The sequence below is a fragment of the Acartia tonsa genome, chromosome 3, assembly GCF_053477335.1.
Source record: "Acartia tonsa isolate MP-2025a chromosome 3, ASM5347733v1, whole genome shotgun sequence".
In the NCBI taxonomy this organism is placed as follows: Eukaryota; Metazoa; Arthropoda; class Copepoda; order Calanoida; family Acartiidae; genus Acartia; species Acartia tonsa.
This window is the reverse complement of record NC_137262.1, coordinates 57,621,543-57,647,538: the sequence shown is the minus strand read 5'-3', so window position 1 is coordinate 57,647,538 and position 25,996 is coordinate 57,621,543. Positions and strand designations below refer to the sequence as shown.

Below are 25,996 nucleotides of genomic sequence, written 5' to 3'. Positions count from 1 at the left end.
TTTTTTGGTGTTCTAATAATTGCCTTAAAAAACGAAGAAAATAAGCCATTAATCATTAAATTCTGATAACTATAAGTGGGGTAAAATTGCTTTCAAAAAAGTTCTCAAAAAAACACACTGTATAATCATACAAAGTTCTAAAGGGATAAGATAATGGCAGTTAAATTGATGTACATCCCCAATGATGTTACACATAATTACCCCATTTGTAGATTAAAATTAGTGGTTAAAACGTTTAATCACTCAACTTAATGAGCCAACCAATCAAAATTTACTATAGTCCCCAAAGTTGTTAAGCCAACAAATAAGTATACCTTATTGTAAAACTTTAAGGACTACTATAATAAACAGCCCATTGTCCCCTCTCTCTCCCTCTGATAATCTTGTGAAACAAGGATGATAACATCCGTCAGTAGCGAAGCACAACAAATTATATTCAGTGTTTCAAAGATCAATTGTTCTGCGGTCATAAAATAAAATGAAAATATTGCTAGAATCCGGAATTCACAAATTAATGCGTTTCATTTTTGGGCGGATTTTTGTAAGAATCAGAATCAGGTTTAGAAAATTGGACGGATTGCCAACCCTAGACATTATTAATCAGGGAGGGCATTAGTAGATTGGACAATAAATAATTATGGTACTTAAAGTTTTATTATCACGCTCTCCGATTCACTGGCATTATTGATTGTTTGATTGGTTTAAACTAGAAGTGTCCTTACTTTTCAACCTATAATTTTAATCTACAGAAGGTTTTTTTTATCATCATTAAGACATTTTATCACTCTTTGTCTTATCCCTATTATATTATAAGATTATTCTTTGGATTTTATCATCTTTGTTAAGATAGGAACAAAAACCCTTTTATTTTAACGTGAAAAATACCAATTTTGAACAGAAAAACATTTTTTTAAACTGAACAAGGACGCTAACTTTCATGGTCATTTAGCCAAAATAAATATAAAATAACTTACTAAAACAGACGAACATACTTGTTTTATTTTTAAAGAGAGGCTTCGCTACTAAAACAATGTCCATTTGTACGATACAAAGTAGTACGATGTCTGTCTGTCTGTCTCAGTAACTACTGAACCGATTGGGCTCTACTCTTCAGGGTATATACCTACTGGTCCTGGGATGGTTTTAAGCTATTTTCTTGGGGGGTGGGACACCCCCAAACCCCCCAAAAATGAAAAATTACCCCTAGAGGCTAGGAACGAAGACTCTAGTAGTTTTCAATATAAAGTAACAGAATCTCAGTGTGCTTGCTAACCATTGAACCGATACGGTTCTCCTTTAGAGTGTAGCTTCTCATAGGTCCTGGTTTAAAGAAATTTACAACCAACCCCCTAAAAAAATCTTTCTTTTTGAACTTAAAATTCAACACTTACCACCCCAAGAGCCTCTTTAGGCCTCTAGGCCGGGGCGTAGCCGCTATTTATACATAATTTGCTTTGATGACATAGCGTTCATACGGATGGTTGACGTACCCAAACCAACATTAAGAGGCAGTTTAAGAGATCCTACGCATCAAAAAAGTTGTTGGTTTCATATCAAAGCATCAAAACAAATTAGTTCTGCCAGAGAAAAGAGGTAAAGAGGAGTAAAATAGTTATCCTTATAATAAAGTAACAGGATGTTTGTTTGTTTTTGTGTCTGTACCGAAGGATCTCGCTAACCGCTAAACCGATCGTGTTCTCCTTAACAGGGTAGATTCTCATGGGTCCCGGGAAGGTTTATAACTATTTTGGGGGAGGGTACCACCACCCTCCCAAAAGAAATGACAATAAAATCGAAATTTTTTTAATATATGGGAGACTTCAACGTAACATAAAGAGGTATCGTACGTAAAGAATTATAAAACAATTTTGTTAGCCTCGAGTGGCCTTATGATGATTTTATTTGAACACAGTAAAAGTGTCTGACTGATTATGACGTAACAAAAAAAATTAGCCAATGAGAGGCCACTATAAATTTTACCATTGGTCAATAGCGGCCTCTCATTGGCTAATTCTTTTTGTTACGTCATAATCAGTCAGACACTATTACTGTGTTCTTTTTTTTTAATATTCGTGGAAAATTGTCTGTAATACGATGCTATACATGATTTTTTGGTATGGCCAAGAACCGATTCTAATCCAGCGGATAATAATCGGTTTCGAAGCCATACGGGAAATATTGTTATTTTCTATTACTCGCTTCTCCTGTTTGTCCGTCTGTCCGTCCGTCCGTCCTTCCGTCAGTAACAATAGTGTGGTAATTCAACTTTTTGGTTGGGAGTAAATTGGCGGACGAAAGTTTCCTAAAATTAAAATTTAAACCAAGAAAACTCCTTTTTTTACTCCATGACTTTTTTGAGACCCAAAATATTTTGGAACACTTTTGTAAACTGTAAATTATACCATAAATAGTTTTTGTCACTTTTATAACATAAATTATATTTTCTCGTATTCATTCGAATCCGGTGGATATGCACCGGTTCTCCTCCATACGAAAAAACTATCTAGCATCGTATTATATCCAGATTTCTACGAATTTGAAAATGTACAATCATAAGATTAAAACCAGTTTTTTAGCCAATGCCTTCGGCACCTCGGGGCTAAAAAAACTAGTTTTAATCTCATAATTGTACTCTATATATATTCGCGGGAAGCCGTTTATAATACGATGCGAGAAATAAATATTAAAATATTTGTCTTTTTATGATAAACTAGTGACTATGTAATAATCTTAAATGTTTAATCTATACTATCTATTTATACCTGTAACTTGTATACTCTCTATAGTTGTATATCTGTATATATAATATAGAGTAGTATCTGTATCTATACTATCTATCTATACCTGTAACTTGTATACTCTCTATAGTTGTATATCTGTATATATAATATAGAGTAGTATCTGTATCTATACTATCTATCTATACCTGTAACTTGTATACTCTCTATAGTGGTATATCTGTATATATAATATAGAGTAGTATCTGTATCTATACTATCTATCTATACCTGTAACTTGTATACTCTCTAGACTAGTTGTATATCTGTATATATAATATAGAGTAGTATCTGTATCTATACTATCTATCTATACCTGTAACTTGTATACTCTCTATAGTGGTATATCTGTATATATAATATAGAGTAGTATCTGTATCTATACTATCTATCTATACCTGTAACTTGTATACTCTCTAGACTAGTTGTATATCTGTATATATAATATAGAGTAGTATCTGTATCTATACTATCTATCTATACCTGTAACTTGTATACTCTCTATAGTTGTATATCTGTATATATAATATAGAGTAGTATCTGTATCTATACTATCTATCTATACCTGTAACTTGTATACTCTCTATAGTTGTATATCTGTATATATAATATAGAGTAGTATCTGTATCTATACTATCTATCTATACCTGTAACTTGTATACTCTCTATAGTTGTATATCTGTATATATAATATAGAGTAGTATCTGTATCTATACTATCTATCTATACCTGTAACTTGTATACTCTCTATAGTTGTATATCTGTATATATAATATAGAGTAGTATCTGTATCTATACTATCTATCTATACCTGTAACTTGTATACTCTCTATAGTTGTATATCTGTATATATAATATAGAGTAGTATCTGTATCTATACTATCTATCTATACCTGTAACTTGTATACTCTCTATAGTGGTATATCTGTATATATAATATAGAGTAGTATCTGTATCTATACTATCTATCTATACCTGTAACTTGTATACTCTCTAGACTAGTTGTATATCTGTATATATAATATAGAGTAGTATCTGTATCTATACTATCTATCTATACCTGTAACTTGTATACTCTCTATAGTTGTATATCTGTATATATAATATAGAGTAGTATCTGTATCTATACTATCTATCTATACCTGTAACTTGTATACTCTCTATAGTTGTATATCTGTATATATAATATAGAGTAGTATCTGTATCTATACTATCTATCTATACCTGTAACTTGTATACTCTCTATAGTTGTATATCTGTATATATAATATAGAGTAGTATCTGTATCTATACTACCTATCTATACCTGTAACTTGTATACTCTCTATAGTTGTATATCTGTATATATAATATAGAGTAGTATCTGTATCTATACTATCTATCTATACCTGTAACTTGTATACTCTCTATAGTTGTATATCTGTATATATAATATAGAGTAGTATCTGTATCTATACTATCTATCTATACCTGTAACTTGTATACTCTCTATAGTGGTATATCTGTATATATAATATAGAGTAGTATCTGTATCTATACTATCTATCTATACCTGTAACTTGTATACTCTCTAGACTAGTTGTATATCTGTATATATAATATAGAGTAGTATCTGTATCTATACTATCTATCTATACCTGTAACTTGTATACTCTCTATAGTTGTATATCTGTATATATAATATAGAGTAGTATCTGTATCTATACTATCTATCTATACCTGTAACTTGTATACTCTCTATAGTTGTATATCTGTATATATAATATAGAGTAGTATCTGTATCTATACTATCTATCTATACCTGTAACTTGTATACTCTCTATAGTTGTATATCTGTATATATAATATAGAGTAGTATCTGTATCTATACTATCTATCTATACCTGTAACTTGTATACTCTCTATAGTTGTATATCTGTATATATAATATATTCATAAAAAAGGACGCGCACCAACTATTATAATATAGAGTAGTATCTGTATCTATACTATCTATCTATACCTGTAACTTGTATACTCTCTATAGTGGTATATCTGTATATATAATATAGAGTAGTATCTGTATCTATACTATCTATCTATACCTGTAACTTGTATACTCTCTATAGTTGTATATCTGTATATACAATATAGAGTAGTATCTGTATCTATACTATCTATCTATACCTGTAAATTGTATACTCTCTATACTAGTTGCATATCTGTATATATAATATAGAGAAGTATCTGTATCTATACTATCTATCTATACCTGTAACTTGTATACTCTCTAGACTAGTTGTATATCTGTATATATAATATAGAGTAGTATCTGTATCTATACTATCTATCTATACCTGTAACTTGTATACTCTCTATATATAGTTGTATATCTTAGTATCCTTATAATAAAGTAACAGGATGTTTGTGTGTCTGTGTGTTTGTACCGAAGGATCTCGCTAACCGCTGAACCGATCGGGTTCTCCTTAACAGGGTAGATTCTCATATGTCCCGGGAAGGTTTATAACTATTTTGGGGGAGGGTACCACCACCCTCCCTAGAGAAATAAATTTTTTTTTTAATTTCTCAATTTTAGAAAGAGAGTTCAACGAAAAACAAACATCAAACGTAATTTTTTTTTACTTTTTCTTTTAAAATCTAAAATAAGAAATTGAATTATTAAATTCGACTCTCTCCTCCTCAAGTGCCCCTAGAGGCCTCTAGGGGCGTAGCCGCTAGTATAATATAGAGTAGTATCTGTATCTATACTATCTATCTATAACTATAACTTGTATACTCTCTATAGTTGTATATCTGTATATATAATATAGAGTAGTATCTGTATCTATACTATCTATCTATAACTATAACTTGTATACTCTCTATAGTTGTATATCTTAGTATCCTTATAATAAAGTAACAGGATGTATCTGTGTGTCTGTGTGTTTGTACCGAAGGATCTCGCTAACCGCTGAACCGATCGGGTTCTTCTTAACAGGGTAGATTCTCATATGTCCCGGGAAGGTTTATAACTATTTTGGGGGAGGATACCACCACCCTCCCTAGAGAAAATAATTTTTTTTTAAATTTCTCAATTTTAGAAAGAGAGTTCAACGAAAAACAAACATCAAACGTAAATTGTTTTACTTTTTCTTTTAAAATCTAAAATAAGAAATTGAATTATTAAATTCGACTCTCTCCTCCTCAAGTGCCCCTAGAGGCCTCTAGGGGCGTAGCCGCTAGTATAATATAGAGTAGTATCTGTTTCTATACTATCTATCTATACCTGTAACTTGTATACTCTCATTTAATACTTATATTTGCGATTACTTTTATTTAATGAAATCTTCCAATTTTTAACATTTACAAAACGGCCTGCTGTATTGCATCAAGATCCATGACAGATCTATATAGGAAATAAATGTCTATAAACGAGCTCAAGTTTTCCAAAGGTCAGATGTTAAAAACTCATACTGGTTCAATAATCAATAATAAACTCTCAATGACCAGAATGATAAGACCCATTATTTTACTCTATGAAGAATAAATTAAATTTTTCATTTCACGTTGCTATTCAAATTATATTGAAGTATTAAATTTCTATTCATAAAATAGAAAATTTAAGTTTATAATATAGTAAATCAAGGAAAACTAAGTTTTAATGTAATATGATACTAGCGACGCGCCCGAATGTGTTCAGATATTAAACTAAAATTTAACATTTAGCTAAATAGTTTAACCCTTTCAGGACAATAATTTTAATTAAGACAAAATTATAAATACGGTTTTAAATAAAAATAATGAAATTAAAATAAAGACGGAAGAAAAGGGAATTGAGAGAGAGGGACATTAAATCTTTAAAAAATGATGAATAAACGAAACTATAAAAGTCGTAGTAATCTTCATGAGTAACTTGATTTGTAGTACGGTTCGGAGAGAGAGAGAGAGAGAGAGAGAGAGAGAGAGAGAGAGAGAGAGAGAGAGATTGAGGGATAGGTCAATATAAGAAATAAGATTAATAGTCGGGGATAGGTCAATGGAAGAAATAAGATTAATAGACGGGGATAGGTCAATGGAAGAAAAATGATTAATAGTCGGGGATAGGTTAATGGAAGAAATAAGATTAATAGTCGGGGATAGGTCAATGGAAGAAATAAGATTAATAGTCGGGGATAGGTCAATGGAAGAAATAAGATTAATAGTCGGGGATAGGTCAATGGAAGAAAAAAAGTTAATATTCGGGGATAGGTCAATGGAAGAAAAATAGTTAATAGTCGGGGATAGGTCAATGTAAGAAATAAGATTAATAGTCGGGGATAGGTCAATGGAAGAAAAAAGTTTAATAGTTGGGGATAGGTCAATGGAAGAAAAAAAGGTTAATATACAGGGATAGCTCAATGGAAGAAAAAAAGGTTAATAGTCGGGATAGGTCAATGGAAGAAAAAAAGTTAATATTAGGGGATAGGTCAATGGAAGAAAAATAGTTAATAGTCGGGGATAGGTCAATGGAAGAAAAATAGTTAATAGTCGGGGATAGGTCAATGGAAGAAGAAAGGTTAATAGTCAGGGATAGGTCAATGGAAGAAAAAAAGTTAATATTCGGGGATAGGTCAATGGAAGAAAAATAGTTAATAGTCGGGGATAGGTCAATGGAAGAAAAATTATTAATAGTCGGGGATAGGTCAATGGAAGAAAAAAAGTTAATATTCAGGGATAGGTCAATGAAAGAAAAAAGGTTAATAGTCGGGGATAGTTCAATAGAAGAAAAGAAAATTAATAGTCGGGGATAGGTCAATGGAAGAAAAAAGTTTAATAGTTGGGGATAGTTCAATGGAAGAAAAAAAGGTTAATATACAGGGATAGCTCAATGGAAGAAAAAAAAGTTAATAGTCGGGGATAGGTCAATGGAAGAAAAAAGGTAAATAGTCGGGGATAAGTCAATGGAAGAATAGGGTTAATATTCAGAAGTGAGATAACGTAGAATATGATTTTTTAGGTGGTGCCTGCACCACCGATTCACTAGTATATAATATGGAGTAGTATCTGTATCTATACTATCTATCTATACCTGTAACTTGTATACTCTCTATAGTTGTATATCTGTATATATAATATAGAGTAGTATCTGTATCTATACTATCTATCTATACCTGTAACTTGTATACTCTCTAGACTAGTTGTATATCTGTATATATAATATAGAGTAGTATCTGTATCTATACTATCTATCTATACCTGTAACTTGTATACTCTCTATAGTTGTATATCTGTATATATAATATGGAGTAGTATCTGTATCTATACTATCTATCTATACCTGTAACTTGTATACTCTCTATAGTTGTATATCTGTATATATAATATAGAGTAGTATCTGTATCTATACTATCTATCTATACCTGTAACTTGTATACTCTCTAGACTAGTTGTATATCTGTATATATAATATAGAGTAGTATCTGTATCTATACTATCTATCTATACCTGTAACTTGTATACTCTCTATAGTTGTATATCTGTATATATAATATGGAGTAGTATCTGTATCTATACTATCTATCTATACCTGTAACTTGTATACTTTCTAGACTAGTTGTATATCTGTATATCCTTATACTAAAGTAACAGGATGTCTGTGTGTCTGTGTATCTGTGTGTCTGTGTATCTGTGTGTCTGTGTGTTTGTACCAAAGGATCTCGCTAACCGCTGAACCGATCGGGTTCTCCTTAACAGGGTAGCTTCTCATAGGTCCCGGGAAGGTTTATAACTATTTTTTTGGGGGGGGGGGGTGGGACACCCCTAACCCCCCCCAAAAAAATGAAAAATACCCTCCCGCCCAAAAAAATTTTTTTTATTTTTTTTAACTAAAATTTAAAATGAGGGGAGGGCTACCCCTCCCAAAAAAAAAAATTTTTACCTGTAACTTGTATACTCTCTAGACTAGTTGCATATCTAAGTATATAATGGAGAGCTGTGTATTGTGTATCAGTATACTGGACCAAGAACAGGTACACTAAAACAAGAATAATAATGTTCATAAGTAGCACAACAATAACAAAATCGAATCAAATCAATTCTATATGCATAGGACAAGAATTTACTTTTCATAGCATCACTAGTTTGTATACGGACAGACAAATGAACAGACAAACAAACAAACAGAAACATACAAACAAAGAGACAAACAGACAAACAAACAAATATACAGACAAATAAACAGACAAACAAATAGACAACAAATTAGACAAAAGATGAACAAGACAGACAAACAGACAGACAAACATACAATAAAGCAGACAAAAAGACAAACAAACACAGACAAATAGACAAACAAACACAGACAAATAAACAGACAAACAAACCGACAAACAAAGAGACAAACAAACATCATGTAAACAGACAAACAAACAGTCAAACAAACATACAAAATCAGAGCCAAACATACAGACAAACAAACAAACAGACAAACAAACAGACAAACAAACAGACAAACAAACAGACAAACAAACAGACAAACAAACAGACAAACAAACAGACAAACAAAGAGACAAACAAAGAGACAAACAAAGAGACAAACAAAGAGACAAACAAAGAGACAAACAAAGAGACAAACAAACAGACAAACAAACAGACAAACAAACAGACAAACAAACAGACAAACAAACATACAAACAAACAGACAAACAAACAGACAAACAAACAGACAAACAAACAGACAAACAAAGAGACAAACAAAGAGACAAACAAAGAGACAAACAAAGAGACAAACAAACAGACAAACAAACAGACAAACAAACAGACAAACAAACAGACAAACAAACAGACAAACAAACAGACAAACAAACAGACAAACAAACAGACAAACAAACAGACAAACAAACAGACAAACAAACATACAAACAAACAAACAAACAAACAGACAAATGAACAGAAAAACAAACATACAAACAAACAAAAAACATATTGACAAACATACTGACAAACATACAGACATACGAAAAGAACAAACAAAAAAACAGACAAACATACAGACAATCTCACAGACAAACAGAAAAACAAGCAAACAGACAAACAAACGAACAGACAGCCTATCTATTATTGATAAACATACCTAGTTTCAGTTTAGAGAATGGTTTGGTAGGTTTTAGCTTGGATGTATGATTCTGTGTGATGGAGTTGGTTGTCTGTAGGCTGGTGATTGCACTAGGGCCTCCAGAGGATCCTATGGCTGCTCTGGCATTGATGATACTCAATTCTTCGAGGTGGGGGCACAGCAGCCCAATTTCGTCAATACTATACCACAAAAATTCATATTGTTTTCATTTAAATTGTAAAAGAAGATACACATTTTCATCATTTCGAACCTTTAACTTAAAGTTAAGAAATTGTTGCAAAATTGCTAGAGGATACTGTTTTTGGAAATACTTGCATTTTAAAACTTGATTTTAGAGATGCTTTACCTATTGTACCTTGATGTCCTATGAATCCTTAATACAAAAATTAGGTGAATAGGTATAGTTATATTGTACTAAAACTTTGAAAAGTTAAAAATTAATATTGGACATTCTGGTAGCGATTTGAATTGCCACAAGTTCTAAATCGTACCTTACTGTTACAGGAATCATCGTGCAAAGTTTAAAATCGATATGACAATTCCAACATACCAAAATTAACTATAAGAGCTGTAATCTATGGACAAGATTGTAATATAAACATGAACTTTCCTGATATCAAAATAAATGGTTTCTAGCTTTAGAGATACAAGATTTTCACCTAAAAATTAAAACAAAAATTAATATTTTCAATCATTTTTACAAAAAACATTTTGCAAGTCTCAATTATTATTCTGCATTGCCATTGTCTAATTCTACATTTAACCCAATCATAATTTAACAATTTTTAATTTCAATTGCTATGCTACTTTTTGTCCTATTTACTTTTAAGTATGTCGATAATGTAGGAGGGGGGGGGGGGGGTATCCAACCCATCTGACTACAAAGCATATCCTTTTTGTCTGTACTACATCCCCTTAAGCCTACTCTCAAATTAACTTCCCTCATTTTTTTTTAACGGTAATTGTCAACATTTTTGGGAAACGCTTCGCGCAACTAGTTGTACGCCATTGCATAATTGTTTTATGTTTTTATGTTGTTCTTGCTGCGCTATCTCAATAATTATCCTCTAATGGTTATTAATCATATCGTATTATAGACAGCTTTCCGCGGATATAAATAAAATAAAAAATTATTAGATTAAAACCAGTTTTACAAGCCTAAAGGGCCGAAGGCAATGGCTAACAAAATTGGCATTGACTTCCTTCTAATATTCGTGGAAAATTGTAAGTAATACGTGGTTTTTCAGTATTGCTGAGAACCGGTTCTAATTCAGCGGAAATAATGTTAAATACTTACCCATAATAGTTAGAGACTGTGTGAAGAATGAATGATGTGATAGTCCGCCCAGCTTCAAACTTGTCACCCCAGGCACGTCCGACGTGGCCAGGTCTGGTACTTGCCTAAACAGATAACAGTTATACAGTAGCTGCGCTTATAATTAGGGATCTAAAGGGATAAGACAATATGGCTGATAAATTGATGTACAACCCCATGATGATACACAAATTTACCTCTTCTGTAGATTATAATTAGTAGTTGAAACGTTTAGACACTGAATTTAATAAACCAATCAAAATTTAGTAAAAGTCCCCAAAGTTGTTAATTCAACGATTAAAAAAAACATTCTTGTAAAACTTTGGGGACTATTGTAATAAACAGCCCATTGTCCCCTCTCTCTCTCTCTCTGGCTAATAATACCCTTTTTATTCGAGAAAGCCCAACTCCCCCTTCCCCTTGATTGGAGAGGGCCAGATTGGTCCAACAGTCGCGGTAAAGTTAATTATAGAGAGTAAAAGTTTTTAGTCTATAATTTTTCCGCTAGAGTTCTCTTTTTTTACAGTGTTTTTAGAATATATAAAGCAAAATATTATTTGAGGTTAATTACATTATATTTTAATATTATTAAGTTTTACTTCATTAAAATATTAAATATTTTATAAGGTTTAGTTCAAAACTTTTTCAAAAAACTAATGAATTTTTGATTATTTTATTTATATGTTGATGAAACAATTAAGGTGTAACAGGGTCTAAGCTGTCCAAAATCCCCCATGATAACAAATTTTGCTGATGAACATCATCTCTTAATAATGATATAATTTTAATATCAAACTGTTTAACTGGTTCATTATCCTTATATGACCGAACTTACATACGACATAGGTTATGTCATCACTAACCAGCACTACTTTTGTATGGGAGTTCTATTTGTGCATGGTAATGGGTAGCGCCTGTTTAAGAGCTAAGGAATTCACCCTACTCTTACTATTAGTGTCATGTGCCAGACATAGCAGCAATATATACTTTTTTAACATCTCCAGTGTGTCAAGATGAAAATTAGATTCGGACCTGATACCCCCCTGGACAGCAAGCAGGCACGCAATCATGTCACAGATTAATTGATAAACTATAATACATTAGTACATCATTATTATAGATTGGATGAGCTTGTTAATCCGTGACGGTTAGTTCCGTTAAATATATGCATGCATATTTCTTAACCCTAGATGACTCTAGGGGCACTTGATAAATTTCTTTTAAACACAACATTAAATTGAAAATAAAATATTTATATAAGTTTAAATAAACTTACAAACTAGCTGGCCTCTCTCTTGCTCTTTTTTTCTAATTAATTAATCTATGGAGATGTTTATGGCATCCTATTCATGTTCTGTTTATCTTAGAGGGAGTGGGGAGTTACATTCGTAAAAATGGTTAAATAACTCGAAGCGCTTGCTATCATAAATATACAGAATAGCATAAAACCATTCTATAACTCAATCGGTTCTATTTAATTAAACTTACAGACAAAAAATCCTTACTACATACTTTAATGAAAGGTTCTTAAACACAATTGTAAATTCTTTTTCTGGTCCATCTAGTTTTTTGTCCATCTAAATCTTTATGTATTGATATAATTTCTACCTAAAAAAAAGTCCAAACACATAGATCTTCAGAATCTCTATCCTCTATCTATCTATCTGTAATAGTCAATATAGCTATCTATCGTCTATATATCTAGAAAACAATATCTACCTTAGCGACGTCCAAACACATAGTTCTTCCAGATTTGGTAGGGCTTTAATCCAATCTATCTATCTATCAAGAAAAAAAATATCTACCTTAGGGATGTCCAAACACTTAGTTCTTCCAGATTTGGTAGGGCTTTGATCACAGAATGGAACAACAATGGTTGACTGAAATAAAAAGAATAACATTTATAGGAAATCTTTGCAGTTAAAAAAATGGGATCATGGAAAGAAAACGAAGTAGCAGGTTTCGTCCTATTTTCACAGCAGCCTTTCTCATATTTCTAAACCCTGTGGGAAACTCTAACATTTCCTAACCTTGCGGGGCAATCATTAACGTTATCATAAAATAAACCTAAATAAAGCTGCTGTAAAAAAACGACGAAACCCGCAACTTCGTTTTCTTTCCATTATCCAAAATTTGTAATGTTTGTCTGTTAGTCCTCTATTCAAATAGTTAGATGTACATTTTAAATGTATTAGATGGATAAAATCGTTTATTTACAAGAAAAAACTTTAACCCATATATTAAAAACATTTTTGAAAAGTTTATATACTTATATTAAAATAACATGATGTCTAATTGTCTGTGTGTCTGTAACTCAAGATCTCGCTAACCGCTTGACCAATATGGTTGATAGTGAACCTTAACCTTTTCTATTTTTAATAATAAAATATAGTGTCCAATAAAAAATGACCAATGATACGTCAGTATACATCGTAATTGACCAATGGTAAATTTTAAACTGGCCTTTGATTGGTCATTTGGGTCAATTATCCCCCCCCCCATTGGTTTCCCTCAAGTGCCCCAAGAGGCCTATAGGGGCGCAGCATTAGTATACCTCTCATTTATAAAAACAACTATTAAATTGTTAAATAAAACATAACACCAAAAATGACATAATACAACAAAGAGCTTTCTAATAACAAAATTTTAAATCTGGTTTGTTTCAAATTATAAATAAACAAGTGGGATGACAACATCCATAAGTAGTGAAGCACAGAAAAACACAAGAATGGACAAACAGACAAAGTGAGTTATGAATAGATGTTCAGTTGTCATAAGAAAATGAAATAGAGAGAATATAAATAAATCCTAGAAAATCACAAAACCTTTATAAAAAAAAAGTATTTATGTCTTTCGAAGCATGAACGACAGACAGACAGACAGACAGTTCATAGGATTTTCTCTGAAAATTTTAGCAGTCTATGTTAATTAGCAACGGAGAAAATCATAGTGTTACAGACTGCCTGATGGATGGACGCACTAACAAAGTGTATCATAGAGTAGCATCGCTAATAATAAATACATTTTGGTGTTTTAGGGTATGTCTGTCCGTCCGACTGACAATCTAAAACAATCCTAAATACTCTAATAACAGGATGTCTATGTGTGTGTATGTTCGCTTGAGACTCTTGTTTTGCTGCATTACTTGTTTTTCAATTCATTGATTCAAATCAACTTTTGACAAGAATGAACTTAATCAAAGATGCTAAGCTAAATATAATAGTTATTTATCGTATTATAGACAGCTCTCCGCGGATATATTAATATAAAAGATTATAAGATTAAAACCAGTTTTGTTAGTCTGTTATACGATGCCATACTATAAAAACTTTTATTATATTGGTTATTCTTTATATAGAGGCACTTCGACCTACAACCCTTTATTTTGTTAAAGAACTGAATTTTAAACTAAGCTTCCCTTTAAAGCAGTCAGCGAGAAGATTCGTTACACACAGACAGACAGACATTCTTTGTTATATTATAGCATATAATTATTTAGGGGGGAAACGGGATGTAAAATTTCCTAGCAGCTCTACTCTGAATTTCATTAATTTATTCAATTAATAAACTGTCTCTGAAATGAATCAATATACTATTACATGGATGTTGCCCCAGATTTTCATGTACTCTAATAAAGTGATACTCGCAGTTGGATAAAATAACAATACCCCCAATCAACCCCCTTAACCTTTCCCTCATTCCCTCATTTCCTACTTGATAAACGAACTGACCAATAAATAAGTTTCATATTAGCAACCTAATATTGACGACATATTTTCCCTTGTCAATATATCCACGTATTATATATCCATTATCCATTTTTTCAGTTGCGAATAATCAAAATTCATAATCTTAAAATGGTCACATACATGGATAAACACATTAGAAAACAAGGATGACAACATTCACTAAAGCGAAACACGAAAATCAGAAAGAAGAAGAAACGAACAATAACTCTTGTAGATTGTCAGAACTTTTATAAGCAGAACTTTAGTTTGTAAGTCTAAGCAAAATTGTACATGAATTTTTTGCAAGATTACGAAAATACAAGATAGAGCAAAAAGACATACTTTCATTTTTAGGATTTGATTATAATAATCGAGCTCATTATTTTTTTCAAATGGGCTAATTAATAAGGAGGAATACATTTCTGTGTGGCTGAGCAAAACTAAAGAAAAAACTATTGAGACAAACAAAAACTAGAATAATAATTTCATTAGTGGATATTTCAGGGAGGGTGTGGTTAGTGATACCTCCCCCCCCCCTCAAATGTGAATATACTGATTAATATTAAGGCTAATTCCAAGGCGTATAAATGCTAAGAACCTATATATAGCTTCCCTAATAATCAGATCTCGGCAGCCACGCGACCAAGCCTCAAATTTAAATATTTAAAAAAAAAGAGAAATTGCCATTTTGAAATTTGGGGTCAGGTTTAAACTTACAACTGATTTTTAAAATAGTAAAAGGTTGATTTCCCTAGGCTGAGTCTTACAGGCGGCTGCCGAGCCCTGCTAATAAGGATTCAAACTGTATAGGTGATCTTTTTAACATTTTTGTCATCCCCGTCACCCCCCTTCATTTAAAATACTAGGTACACCCTAATATAATACATATGCCGCTAATTACAGGAAATTAGGGATAAGACAATGTAAGATTTATAATCAATCTATATTTCCTATTAATCATTTTTTGAAAGCAGGGTTTTGACAGCCCACTTACAATTTTTGACACCCACTGTAACCCAAATTAAGCGGCATTGACATCCCCCTTAGTTTTATTAGAGGGTGTATCAGGGGGATGGAGTTTCTTGTCAAGGGAGGTGTATATAGTTGACACCTAGGAGGGTGTATCAACCCTCCTCCCCCCCTTATACACGAGTCTGCTGAAATGTAAGAAATAGAAAGAAGAAAGGTAAGAAGATTAATTAAACTAACGTTTGTCAATATCTATCCCCTTCCTGGTCTAATATAAGTAGTAGTTTTAATTAATAAAGCAAATAAATGCCAAAAGCTTATCTATAAAACCTGTACTTTTAACACGCTCTAATTTTTTTTGTTTCTTGCTTCCTCTCTCTCTCACTCCATCTCTCTATGTCTATCTATCTTTCTTTCTTTCTCTCTTTCTTTTTCTACCTTTTTTTTCTTTCTCTCTCTCTCTCTCTCTCTCTCTCTCTCTCTCTCTCTCTCTCTTTCTCTCTCTCTCTTTCTTTCTCTCTCTCTCTCTCTCTCTCTCTCTCTTTCTCCTTCTTTTTCTTTATATTTCTTTTTTTCTTCTTTCTCTCTCTCTCTCTCTTTCTCTCTCTCTCTCTCTCTCTCTCTCTCTCTCTCTCTCTCTCTCTCTCTCTCTCTCTCTCTCTCTCTCTCTCTCTCTCTCTCTTTCTCCTTCTTTTTCTTTATATTTCTTTTTTTCTTCTTTCTCTTTCATTCTCTTTCTTTCTCTTTTTTATCTCTCAAACTAATTCTCTCTCTCTCTCTCTCTCTCTTTCTTAAACTTTTTCTTCCCCCCTTTCTTTCGCTTTTTTCTTTCTTTCTTTCTCAGTTTCTCTTTCTCTATCTCTTTCACTCCCTCTCTCTTTCTATATTCTTTTCTTAAAGTCTGCCTTTTATCTTAATTTAAATTTATGTATAAATAATGTTGATGTTTTTACTAGAACAAAGTGCCCCTACTTTCTTTAATTGCTAATTTATTCAAATGGATATAGAATATGGGGATATATTGACAGGAGAAAATTTGTCGTCAATTTAGCTTGCAAATATTGACATCAATTATTGGTCAGTTCGTTCATCCAGTAGGAGGATATGGGATGGGGTAAAGAAGGTGGAATAATGGTATCATTACTTAGCCAGCTTGGAGTAACACTTTATTAGAGTACATGAAAATCTAGTGCACCATCCAAGTGATCATATATCGAATTTTATTAAACTAAATTAATTCAGAATTCTAGGTGGTATGTAATGTCACTTGGGATATGAAACAGTATTTTAAACAAGGACGAAAACGTTCATTTGAAGTGGAGATTTTTAAAATTATTCGGCCTAACATTATGAGGGTTTTAAAGTTAATGAGAAAAAGAGAAATGAAGATAACTCTCCACTTAAAATTTTAGTTTAAAAAAAACAAAATCTCTGGGTTTTTTTTTGTAGAGGCTATTTTTTTTGAGGTGCCGTCTTCTAAAATAGCTAAAAAAACTCTACCTGGACCTATTAGAAGCTTCACTGTAAAGGAATACGGTCCAGCGATTACAGTGTTTTTAAGTTACATTGCTTTTTTCAAAAGTACTAAAAAAATCATGTAAATATTATAGCATGGTATTACAGACAATTTTCAACGAACATTAAAATAAAAATCATAATATTAATAACAGTTTTTTATACCAAGACTTTACTATCCGCGGAAAGGTGTCTATAATACGAAAATTGTTACCTGACTGGTAGAAATATGTTGCGCAGGTTGTAGTCGTGCTCGAACTTGAGATAACTATAGCAACATCAAGTTTTATTTTAATATCCGCGGAAAGGTGTCTATAATTCGATAATTGTTACCTGACTGGTAGAAATATATTGCGCAGATTGTAGTCGTGCTCGAACTTGAGATAACTGCAGAAACATTCAAGTTTTATTTCATCATCCAGGGGCGTCCAAGCTTTTTATTTGAGGGGGATTATTTTGAGGTATTATTTTACCTTACTAATCTTGGAAACATTGCGTTGACATGCATGTTTAATGGTTTATATCGACTTTATATGAGATTAGAAACCGATATTTTATCAATAAATTGTTAACCATTAACATAATAAAACCAACTTATAAAATGTAACTTTATGCATCAGAATTTTTTTTATAATCCGCCAATAACCAAATAAAATTTTTTGAATTGTCAAGAGTTTAACAACATAGACGAACATACACCACTTATAGAGTAGCTTCGCTACTATAATGTTCTATTTAACCCTTTACAGTCGGGCCCCTTGCCGCACCTTAATCAGTCGGGGGGGGGGGGGGGGGGGGGGGCGTTCAACGCCCCCCCTTATTATCTCAGTTCCTATTAGAGCTAGACGGCTAATTTTTTTTGTGCAAGTCCCCTGTTTGATAATGAATTTCCGACCTTTTATAAGTCTAAGTCAATTTTCGCTTCCTTCACCCTTTTATTTAACAACCTTTGTTTTTAGGTCCTTTTTTACTTAAAAATTTCAAACGGCTGTAATTTTCTTATTTTTTAAGCTAGAAGAAAAATTTTTTTCCAGAAAATGTTTATCTTTATGTAAATTTTACATTAGAAATATCAAAATATAAATTTCAGCGGCCGCAGCTGTACTTGGCAGCTGCCAGCCGCCGCAGTCGGCGGTCGGCGGGAAAACGGCGGCGGATCTTCATGAAATTTTAATACGTTATGTAGACATGTAAGAATAGCTTAAGTTTAAAATTTGAAGTCTCTAAGTCAAAAATTGCGGCCACAGGAGCCTTTTAAAGATTTCTGGAGACCTGGAGGATCAGGACCTGCAGGATCATACCTGGAACCTGAAAGTGACTTGAACACCTGTATTTCATATAAGGATGTACTACTAGAGGATTTTTTAGTATTTTGGTATGATAAAATGCTTTGTTTTAGTCAAAAAAATATTTTTGCTCTTTACCTGGATGACCCTGCCAGGTTTGCTGGCATCCTGTGCCCGCCAGGATGGAGATATTCAAAAAATTCCAACTCTCAGTTATGTGTCATACCCATACTTAAAAAGTCAAGCAGTTTGGGCTCTTCATCTTTCACACACAGAAAATGAGATAGAAAAAACCGGAGGGGGGGGCGTTCAACGCCCCCCCCCCGACCGTTAAGGGTTAAGGCCTATATAAAACACAAAACACACACACACACACACACACATATACATACACACACACACACAGATACATATAAAAACACACGTAGATTGTTTACAATTTGTTTTATTATGCCCATTTAAAATATGTATATTTAGTTGTTTTGTCGTCAATTCTTAGTGGGTTAAAAAAAGAAGTTTCACTTCACAGCAAGGAGGGAGAGGGTAATGAAAGTAAAAATATTTCCCCCATTAAACGTCTATCTTCTACCCAGTGATCTAAAGAGTTAAGACAATGGCTAATAGATTTATAGTTTAATTTTCAATTTTTCAATATTTCAATTTTCCAATCCACCAGATAATGATGACAGATCCTCAATGGTTCTATTTCGACTATTTTTCTTAATGTTAATTTTGGCCTGGTTTTGTGCAGAGTGTTGATTTTATGGCAGGATATTATAGTAGAATGGTCCATTTTATTAGTGCCCGTTAGGCTGGTTCAATTCGAATAAAAATTGAAATAGAATGAACCATTTTAATGGCAGAATAACATACTTGTATTTATATTGTTTATGTATATACCCAGTGAGTGAGGGGACATTGGACTGTAATGACACTGTTACCAAAAGTTTTTTAACCGCATTCGGTTTTTCCTTGTCTTAAAACTTTTATAGTATTTTAATTGGTTGGTGCCAAACTTTTCAACCAATATTTTTTTTATCCACAGAAGTTATAATTTTGCTGAGGATCTAAATTAATTTATCATCCATTGTTTTATCCCTTAATATACCTGGTATATACAACATAGTATATATATCAGATTTCTCGTAAATCTTTCAAGATAACCAAAAACAATAAATTAAACACCACTGTCTACAATTTAGAACCAGGGAGAGGGGGGGACAATGCATTGTTTATTAAACTAGTCCCCAAAGTTTTTTAATAACGTTTTCTTATTTGTTGGATTAACAAGTGAATCTTGATTGGTGATAAGTGTTCAAGTTTTTCAACCACTAAGTTTAATCTACAGAAGGGGTTAATTTTTTATGTTATCATTGGGGATGTACGCCAATTTATCGGCCATTGTCTTATCCCTTTAGATCCCTGATTTAAACCTTAGATTTGGGGAAAGGATCATGGAGAATAAACAATTTTCCCCCCGCCCTCGTTTGATCTAAAACACAGAGAGATAGAAATCCCTCCTCCTTATAGAGAACTAGCAGCTGGACCCTAGCTCCTATGTGCTTTTTGATTCAAAGAGGAAACGATGGAAAGAAAAATAGCATAAAGCCATACCTAGACTTGAATGTAAATAATAAAATAGCCTAAAACCATCACAGGACCTATGTTAAGCTTCCCTTAAATAAAGATCTCAATGTGTTAAGTAGTTATTGAAATTTTAAGCTTCCGAAAAAAATCTTACTACTTTATATAATAGGATAGGGTGGATTTTATAAAAATCACTAGCGCCTACTAGGCATTTTTCTAGGGGAGAGGTGTCCACAAAAATAGTCATAAACCTTTCTAGACCTGCAAGAGGCTTCACTTTAAAGGAGAACCATATACAGGTCCAGCTGTTAGCAAGACAGACAAACATCATGATACTTTTAAACAAGGTTTTCTTATCTTTTATCTCTGAATGAAAGTCCAATTTTTTACGTTCATCTCAGGCTTATTTATGCAGATTTTTAGTGACAATTCGTGTTCAGTTTTAAGGCAGGGAGAGAGGGGACATTGGACTGTAAATTACACCGGTACCCAAAGTTTTATAACCGAGTTATCTTATTCGTAGGCTCAAAAACGTTGGGTACTTCTAATTAATTGGTTCCAAACTAATTGTTATTAGTATAAATATAAATCGGAAAATAATCATAAAAGAATGACTAAAAATATGGGAAATATTATATTCTCGTATTCATTCGGGTAGGAACCGGTTCTCATCCATACGAAAAAACTATGTCTAGCATCGTATTATATCCAGTTTTCTACGAATATAGAAATGTACAAACATAAGATTAAAACCAGTTTTTTTAGCCGGTGCCTTCGGCACCACGGGGCTAAAAAAACTAGTTTTAATCTTATAATTGTACATTCTATTTCCGCGGAAAGCCGTTTATAATACGATACGAGAAATAACTATTATGTCTTTTTAAAGAATCCTTAAAAAGTTTAAAAGCACACTTTAACATTATACTGTGTAAATAAAGTTTTTGCTGTTTAAAATTAGCCGAGCCAACCCTTTTTATTTATTTGTTTATTTTAGAATTTAAAATAGTTTTAAGGATTTGTCAGAAATACAGGAATACGACTATGGATGATAAAATTTTCCACCAATTAAGGACGGTCAAGGGGGGAGGGATAATGGATTATATTTTCCAAAACCACTGAACCTTTCGCACTCTGGTTCAAAGCCTTTATTTTCTAGAAGGTGAATTTTGAAAAGTTTTAAACAAAATATAAACATATGTTGGAATTGTATTTTTTGTATGTTTAGAATATTGAAGTAACGGGGATGGATTAATTTTTTATACGTTGTCCACTCCCTGTCTAGGATTAACAGAATGTTTTTGGATTAGTAGTGATACAAAAATTCTTCAGTTTCGTAGCGTGGCTACTGTATAAAGTATATTTTTACGTTCAATGGTTCTTTCATTACAACGTTCGTAATAAATAATCTTAAAGAATACAGTATCTACGCAGTTTACAGGATAAAATTATTACATTTTAATCATTGATATTAATCTAGAAATGTAGAATATACATAGATATAATTCGTTTATTGGTCAGTTCGTTCATCCAACAGGATAGGGTAAAAGTGGTGGAAGGAGAGAATTGTATTTTAGCACTCTGCAAGTTTTACTTTATTAGAGAACTAGACAATTTGGTATAAGATCCATGTAATAATATATCTATTTTTAGAAATATTTTTGTTATTATTTTGAGTCACCATTATGTTTCAACCTTTTTCTTAGAGTTTGTAAATAAAAAGTTTATTTGCTTAGCTTCAAACCATGACAACAATTTTAGTATCGTAGCTACTCTATGATAAGGGTATGTCCGTACGTCCTAATATTTGACCGTCTGTCTGTCATCATTAATTATTATAAAGTTTATTTGCTTAGCTTTAAACCATCACAACAATCGTAGTGGGGTTTGTCTATTCTATAATAAGGGTATGTCCGTCCGTTATTCATTATTAAAAAGTTTATTTGACAACAATCTTAGTAGCGCTTGCATAGTTATAGAGTAGCTGCGCTCCTAAAAAGTGACAACTTACAGAACAAACATATTCATCTTTTTGTCATTACAAACCACTAAACCAAAGCTAGGAGAAAGGGGGTATTCTCAAAAAAAGACTATGAAAAGGAAAATTATCTATAATAAAAAGTACAATGATGTCCGCCCGTCCATCTAAAGCTTGAGAACCGCTGAACCGATTAGATTTTTCTCTTCAGTGATTATACCTAATGCTCCTGCGGTGGTTTTGAGCAATTTTCTTGGGAAGTGGAACAACCCCAGCGCCGAAAAAATGAAAAATGACCATCTTAATAAATCCTTAACTGTATATCTAATTTTTCTTAATTGTTACTGTATTACAGTCTACTGTTTTCTTATTCTACATTTTTCTTATTTCTTATTGACATTTTTTTGAGAGTTTAGTCCCTAAAGAAAGCATAAGCTTTAAAAATGGCGTGTGTTTTCTAACTAAAAAGAAAGGTAGATAGACAAACAGACAGACAGATGGACATACATACAGGCAGTCAAATAAACAGACATACAAAAAAAATATGGATAGGCATATAAACATGCAGATAGACAATCAGAAATACAGACAGACAGGCAGACAGACAGACATACATACAAACAGACATGTAGATAGAATATATATAGATAAATATATATGTGATAGATAGAAAATTATAAATATATAAAGATAGATAGGTAAATAAATATATACACATATTATGCAAAAAAAGGGCACAAAACCTAAAAGCCTAACATGAATGTTTTTAAACATAACAAGTTTGATAAAATCCATTAAAGCGCAGCTGTTGAAGGAAATAACCCAGGGATCTAAAGGGATAAGACAATGGTCGATAAAGTGATGTAGATCCCCAATGATGATACACAAACTTGCCCCTTTTGTAGATTAGAATTAGTGGTTGAAACGTTTGAACGCTCAACTTTATAAAACAACCATTCAAAATTCTCTAAAGCCCCCAATGTTGTTAAGCCAACGAATAGGAAAACGTAATCATAAATCGTTGGGGACAAGTATAATAGACAGATAAATAAATATATTGTTCTAGGATGATTCTTGAGAGACGAACAGCAACACCCTAATTGTACAACAGGTTCGCTATTTAAAAATTTGCATGAAGAATAGAAGTACGCTTTTAAATAGATGTAAGCATCAAACTAATTTCCATAATTATGTTTTTAGAATCGACGTTGCTCTAGAACTAAGATATGTCTGTGCGTCCTTCTATCTATCTGCGTTATTCATATATGTGTCTGCACTGTGTTTACAAAGCACATCACTCTCCATACACACTCAATCTGCAGAGACCAGTTTTTGAATTTTTTAATGAACATTTCACTTAAATTGGATGTTTTCCCACGAAAAGGCTTGTTGAGCAGATACCCACTCCGAATTATCTTAGGTCAGGATAGGTTTGGTTATATTGGGTACTGGATAGCCCCGTATGGTTTGGGCTCCGGATATACAGGCCCGCAATGTGATCCCCTTCAATGGGGTTAGGCATAGGTACAACTAAAACTCCCCCCTCCCTTTTATTTTCATATTTTCAATTTAAGATATCGACAGGCAATTTAAGGGAATGTACCATTAATTCTTTATTTCAGTTTTAGTGTAAAAGTGACGTTTGAACGTACGTTTCTTACAATATTAGAGTAGCTGCGCTACTATTGATTGAGTGGCGTGCACATGATTTTTGTATAAAACTTTCCTGTCTCCAATTCTACACAGAAACTGCTGCAAAAAGGAATCGTGCGAAAAATCTGAAATAAAAAATAATTTTTATTTGAACATAGTAGTTATTTATTTTTAAAAGCTTCTGTGTCAGTCAGGATAAATGGATTCAAAATAAAATTCAATAAGTTGCATATTTGTGCCATTTGAAAAGTCAGAAATGAGAGGCAAAAAACCTTAATTCAGGGACAGTCTAACATATGACATAATTATAAAAAAATGTGTAGATTAGTAATTAAAAATTAATTAACCAACAGTCAATACGGCTCTTGTACATAAAGTACCTGTTAAGCACTTTAATCCCCCCCCCCCCAATAAAAAAATAAGAGAGGAATTTATTTTATTTCTCCAGTACCAAATATGTACTACTCTATTCCTACCGACTGCAACTAAAAACAATCTGAATCCCCCCTTTTTATTCAACAGGGGGGAAAGAGTGCTCATCAAGTCAATTTGTGTAAAAGCGCCATAGAATAATAGCTGAAATCCTTACCTAAAAGCTCTAATTTAAGGCAGTAGAATAAAAGCTGAAAAGCTCCTCTATCAGTAATTGAAGTGTCCTGCATACAAATATAATTATCTTTTCAATATTCATCCTTAAGATCTCTTAAATGGCTTGTAAATTAGTTATAAAGAGTGTCTAACGTTCGTATGTCCACCAGTATTATTTCTATGTTATTTCTTAGGACAGAGAGGACATTTTGGACTGTAAATTATGCTGGTACCCAAAGTTTTATAACGCCAATTCATCTTATTTGGTGGTTTAAAAACATGAAGTAATTTTATAGATTTTGATTGGTTGGTTCCAAACCAGAAGAGTCTAAACTTATGAACCAATAATTATAATCTACACAAGAGCCAGTTCTGCCTTTCATCATTGGAGATGTACATAAATTTAGCATCCATTGTCTTATCCCTTAAGATTCCTGATAAACAATTAACAATAAAAATCTTCAGAATATATTTTAAATTTTCATCATTATTTTTATGACAGTGAATTAAACTGTAGAGAAAGCAACATCGTAAGTGGCTAACAATTCTTTATGCCAGACATACAGACAGACAAATAACTCCTAATTATAAAGAAGCTTCAATTCTTAAATTGTTGCTTATTACGTAATGTAATCTACATATTTAAATCTCACGATAAAATATTTTTATGAATCAGCAAAATTATTATTTTTAATTAATATCATAAAAAAATTTATCCAACGTTTAGTTAAACAGCATTACATTGATCATATTGAAATTTTTCTAACCTTTTCCTAAACTTTAAAATATTTTTTAATTAAAAATTTTGTAGTAATAGTGTAACATCCTAATATTGAAATTGAATATAAAACTGCTTATCTTTTGATCCCATTAATAATGTATACATACAAATTTTATTTTTACTAAAATTTTACCAAACTTTTAAACATATTTTGTTGAAATAAAAATATCTACAGAAATTCAGCAAATAACAAATTCTTGTAGTTATAATTATGAATTATCCCCCCGCCCCCTCTTGAAAAAAAACTCTCTAAAATAGGGAGAAATTTATCGTGATTTGTTGATTCGTTTGTTCAAGGAATTATATATTGATTATTTTAAAAAGTGTGGGCTCTTAGAAGCTATAATTATAATTGTCACAATAAGTCATAAGCATAAGAAAAGAAAAGCACCACCTGGGCCAGATATTTGTCTCGATTATACATCTATACTTATATATTTGTTGTGATAATATAAATAATTTGAAAAGATAAATTTCCTTGATAAGAATTTTCTTGAGGGTTGAGCAAACTTTGAACTGCCGTTCGGCCTCCAGTCCCAAAAACATAGATACACCTAAAATAGATAATAGTTATAATAGTTCGGCCTCCAGTCCCAAAAACATAGATACACCAAAAATAGATAATAGTTATAATAGTTCGGCCTCCAGTCCCAAAAACATAGATACACCTAAAATAGATTATAGTTATTTCTCGCATCGTATTGTAAACATTAGAGCAAAACACTAGAG

The 25,996-nt window shown here is 32.2% G+C and overlaps 1 protein-coding gene across 2 annotated transcripts in view; it reads right to left on the bottom strand.

Annotated features, from left to right (window-relative positions):
• Positions 1–25,996, bottom strand: part of LOC145314651 (uncharacterized) — an 89,119-nt gene that overhangs the window by 3,567 nt on the left and 59,556 nt on the right. Inside the window, exons 11-19 of one of the 2 annotated variants that reach the window (XM_080154659.1) lie at positions 25,747–25,821; positions 24,488–24,556; positions 23,974–24,023; positions 17,612–17,667; positions 12,991–13,065; positions 11,168–11,271; positions 10,483–10,529; positions 9,868–10,051; positions 8,674–8,769 (exon numbers count right to left, since the gene is read on the bottom strand). In XM_080154659.1, coding sequence (XP_080010785.1) covers positions 8,674–8,769; positions 9,868–10,051; positions 10,483–10,529; positions 11,168–11,271; positions 12,991–13,065; positions 17,612–17,667; positions 23,974–24,023; positions 24,488–24,556; positions 25,747–25,821 — 756 coding nt within the window. Of the gene's footprint in view, positions 1–8,673; positions 8,770–9,867; positions 10,052–10,482; positions 10,530–11,167; positions 11,272–12,990; positions 13,066–17,611; positions 17,668–17,730; positions 17,788–23,973; positions 24,024–24,487; positions 24,557–25,746; positions 25,822–25,996 lie in introns of both variants that reach the window. The other variant, XM_080154657.1, reaches the window with a different exon arrangement.